Here is a 4,162-nt window from a genome sequence, read left to right as displayed (position 1 = left end):
AGAGCGGGTGTCGGTGACCAAGAGAACAAGACCATACGCACTAGATCTTGTTACTGTTCAAAAGCATAAGTCACAGGAAGATAAAGAGATAAATAATTGCTCTTCGTTGCCAGCGAAGTTATCGTCTGTACTGGTTCCAGCACTGGCCCCTGCCCAGACCACAGGGATGAATGGCCAGGCTTTCACGAGAGCTCAACTAAAGTCACATTTTGAACAGGTTTTCCGAAGGATTTCACCAATGTACAGCTCTGGGCTTAAAAAACCGTCTGCTCGTGCACCACCTTGTTCTGTTAATGACAGCAGGCTCCATAATTGGTGTTTGCTTTTCCCAACCAGTGTTACTCGCTCTACTGCGTCAAGAGGATCAGCGCTTCCTTCTGCTGCCCCCATTCCTACATCTACGACATTTTCACATCCCAGTTGCCACCTGCTAGCATGACGCAACACTGTTCGGGTTCTGCAAGTTCCTCTTGATAACCTTGCTCTCCCCAGATGCTTGGCAAAGGACGTTTATAAACCAGAAATATAAATGTGAAAGGCTACTACAAGGAAACAACCCTACCGAAATCTGTGCACGGGTTACTGTGCGCTGCCACCATGAGCAGAGGAGTCACTCGGGAACACAGGGCCTGCTCATCACCAACAGACTGTCCCTCTGGTCTAGCTGAGGTTTGATTTGCTGCTTTTTCCTCAACAAAACTAGACTTTCTGTCTAATTTTTTTTTAAACTCCGCTTCTCCTGCAGAATCAACACCCCTACAGAAAAAGAGAATGGATTTTAACCTCGGCTCATCGTTTACCCCTAGCATCTCTGATTCATCTTACCCAAATTCCAGCTGCAAAGTCTGCCTGTGCCTGTGACACCTTGGCTAGAGTGATCACCGTTAACACACAGAGCCCAGGGGCTGCAGGGGTGGCAGGAGAGGACCCTTCCCTTGATTTTTACTTATGAGCTGAGGAAATCGGATTAACACGTGAAAAGCTGCACTGTCCATGTGAGAAGGTCCCTGCATTATTATGTCACACTGTATTATTTGTTAGAAACTCAAAAAAAGTAAAAAATGATTAATTGCTATTTTCCAACCAGGAAAGGTTGGAGCAGGGTGCTCAGAACTGTTTGTAACATTATTTATAACAATCTCCAAGGACATGACAGTCTGGAGAACCCACTATTCACACGTATAATATCCTTATAACATCTATGAGTCACTTATCCCATTATGAAAAAGAATCTAACATAAGGCATGGCCTTTGCTATTCCTCTCTCTGATTTATCCAGGGACAGAACTGTCAAACCACCTTATACACAAGAAGGAACTCTTCCATATCCTTTTGTTTATATAGAAATCCTGGGGTCCCCCCTCTCTCCCATAAGTCTCCAAAGCATTCTCTCTTTAATGAAACAATTTTGCCATGCTTTGGAAACTCTTTTCTCTATAGGTACCAGCACATACTAACAGAAGCAGATCTGGGCTGCAAACCTGATTATCCCTTTCTTCCTCCATCCACCCTTCTCCTACTACCAGCAGGTATCAGAGCGCTGCAGTGTGACTGCGGCTCAGCTGAAGCTGAAGATTATGAAAGAAACCCAAGTGCCTCCCAGTAAAAGGAAGATCTACCGAGTGTGTTCCTGTCCTGCAGACTCTGGGAGTCGCTTCTGCAGTGGAAGTCACTCACTTCCACACTTCTGGAACCAGTAAAGCCCAACTAGCCCAGCTGTGATCATCTGAAAAGCATCAAGTGCAATAATTTTCAGTCAGCCAGACCTGGAGGCTGTGCAGGGTTGCCAGGACGTAGGAAGCTTTGTAACAGAAACCTCCTGGGGGAGGAGGAGAGAGGGCAGACTGAGCCAGCGGAGGGCACCCCAAGTTCCTGAAACTCAAGAGCTGGTTACGGAAAGGTTTGCATCAGCTCCGTCACAGTCAAGGGAAACCAACTCCAAGCTTCCCCTGATTGGATTTTCTCACTTTGATGCATGCTAAAGTATTTTAGCCCACTTGGCCTGAAGTGTGTTACATCGACTTGATCCAGCTGCACAGGCCAGGACAAGCAGGAGAGACCCACCCAGTGCCTCTCCAGCCGCCACCTCCTCCCTTCCGAGTGGCTTCAAGCCAACTGTGCGATACGGGCAGAGTGCTGGAGCCCTCAGCTTAGCGAGCGAGATGTTTGCCCTGCCATTCCCTCGCACCAGTGGGCTCCCAGTCTAGCAGGCTGCAGGGCCCCTGTGTGACCCGACACATGTTCCCGGCACCGCATTTTATTCTTTATGCTGTCCTCAGCAGAAAAGCCTGCGAGAAGCTGAAAGACAGGCTCCTACCTCGTTGTCCACACTCTCCGTGGCCATGCACTGGTTGTTGGCTAGCGTGGTGATCTCTCTGCTTTTGGGGGTTTCCATTCGACAGCTACAGAGGGGGACTTCCTGGAGACCATCTACTTCCATTGCTTCAGGACCATTGGAAAGACCTGGAGTACAGAAGACCGGTAAATCAACTCTGAAATTCTCTTCCAGGAGAAAGGACACAGTCCATCAACACCACCCATGGCCTGTGGCATCTTCCCACTCCACATCCCAAAACGCTTTCAAGGCCTTATCTAAACCCTGTAAGAAAGACCCCTTTCTTACACCAGTTGGAGTCTGCAAAAGCATCCTGTACTTTTCTAAGTCCAGCCACACTACAGACAACTGAGCTGAAATCAAGAATAGTAAGTTAAGAACAGTTTACTCCAAGAAAAACTCAACAAGGAAAAGGAATGATGAGATACAGGTTTTTATCAGCCTGTCTCTCCTCCCCACCTGCCCCACAACACTGTGCCCCGGCGCCAGAAAATTTGTAGGAAACTGTCCGGAGTTGGAGATTTGAATGGTTAGTGGAGTGATAAATAGAGAAGATCAGGAAAGTGCAAGCTTCTATTTGCAGAGGCCTATTACACAGATGGGAAAACAAAATTCCTGGGACTATTTGGTCTCAGCCAACTATTAATTACTTATTTTGGAAAGAGAACAAACCAAGGAAAAGAAAGCAGCAAGATGCTCAGATGCTTTTGCTGTCTCCTCATCTCTTTCTCTCAGATTTTGAGCATTTTCAAACCTATTTAAAGGTGGATAATGGCTTTTGAGGGGGCTCACCCCCAGGTACGGGGGCACAGTGCAAATGTTCTGGTGGCTCCTCTGGATTCAACTCAATCACTAGGTTACTTGTGATTGCAAAACACTGGCCTAACAACACAGGGGTTGCTTTTAACCCTACACTCCTATTCTAATCCTACACATCTCTTGGCAGCGTTTTCATTGCAGAAGCAAACCCTCAAATGTTTGCAGTCTGCTATGGGATCGAGTCGCAGTGAGAAGGAAGTGTGCTGCTATTTTTTAAACTTTTGAAAGGAGAGTTATTCTGCTGTGAAGCTTCAAAGATCAGCTTCATTCCTGGGGGAGATTCCTCTCCAGCTGCCCTGGCAAAGGCAGCACTCCATGGCTATGACCCTATCAGCCAAGCAGAAGCCCCTTTCATCTTGCAAGGAGTTTCCTTTAGCCAACAAGTTGCAAGACCAAGCCTAGAGAAGGGATTGGATATTTCAAGACATACAAGCAGAGGGAAAGACCTTGCAGTTTTCATGTAAAATCCTGTCAAGATCTTAAAGGTTTAAGAGCTTTTCCTAGGACCACAAATCACAAAGCTCATTTCTCGCCTTCTGAGCTGTCACTTTCATAATCTTTTTGACATCCAGAGGCTCTGGTAAAAGCATCCCTCTTCCATCCTGACCCACCCTTGGTGGTGAACACTCCCACCCCCTCTTTGATGTGCCTCTATCAAAAGAGCCAGACAACCTTTGAAAGTGAAAGAGCGATGGAGGGGGGGACAGACGGATGGATCCAGGTCAGCCAGGAGGCGCTGGATCCAAGGCAAGTTCAGCACTGGGAACAGCGGCCAAGGTGGGGGGCGAGCACCCAGCAGCTACAACCTCCTCTTCGCCGGGGCTGAACAAGAGGCTCCTGGGGGGGCACTGGGGGATACTAAATCAGCATACTTCAAAGAGGGGAGGGGAGCTGCCAAGTGGGACAGGCAGGTGGGGGCAGCACCTTGGACCCCTTGCTAGGTGTCTTCCCAAGCCATCATGCTCCACCCGAGCGAGGTTCCCCATCTCCATCTCCATCCCCATTTCC

At 48.1% G+C, this 4,162-nt stretch overlaps 1 protein-coding gene across 1 annotated transcript in view; it reads right to left on the bottom strand.

Moving 5' to 3' along the window:
• EHMT1 (euchromatic histone lysine methyltransferase 1) overlaps window positions 1-4,162 on the bottom strand; it is an 83,209-nt gene that overhangs the window by 37,046 nt on the left and 42,001 nt on the right. The window contains exon 11 of the mRNA XM_035891910.1: window positions 2,318-2,463. Coding sequence (XP_035747803.1) covers window positions 2,318-2,463 — 146 coding nt within the window. The remainder of the gene's footprint in view (window positions 1-2,317; window positions 2,464-4,162) is intronic.

This window comes from Egretta garzetta, unplaced genomic scaffold (assembly GCF_000687185.1).
Source record: "Egretta garzetta isolate BGI_Z169 unplaced genomic scaffold, ASM68718v1 scaffold143, whole genome shotgun sequence".
NCBI lineage: Eukaryota > Metazoa > Chordata > Aves > Pelecaniformes > Ardeidae > Egretta > Egretta garzetta.
This window is presented reverse-complemented; position numbering and strand designations above follow the sequence as displayed.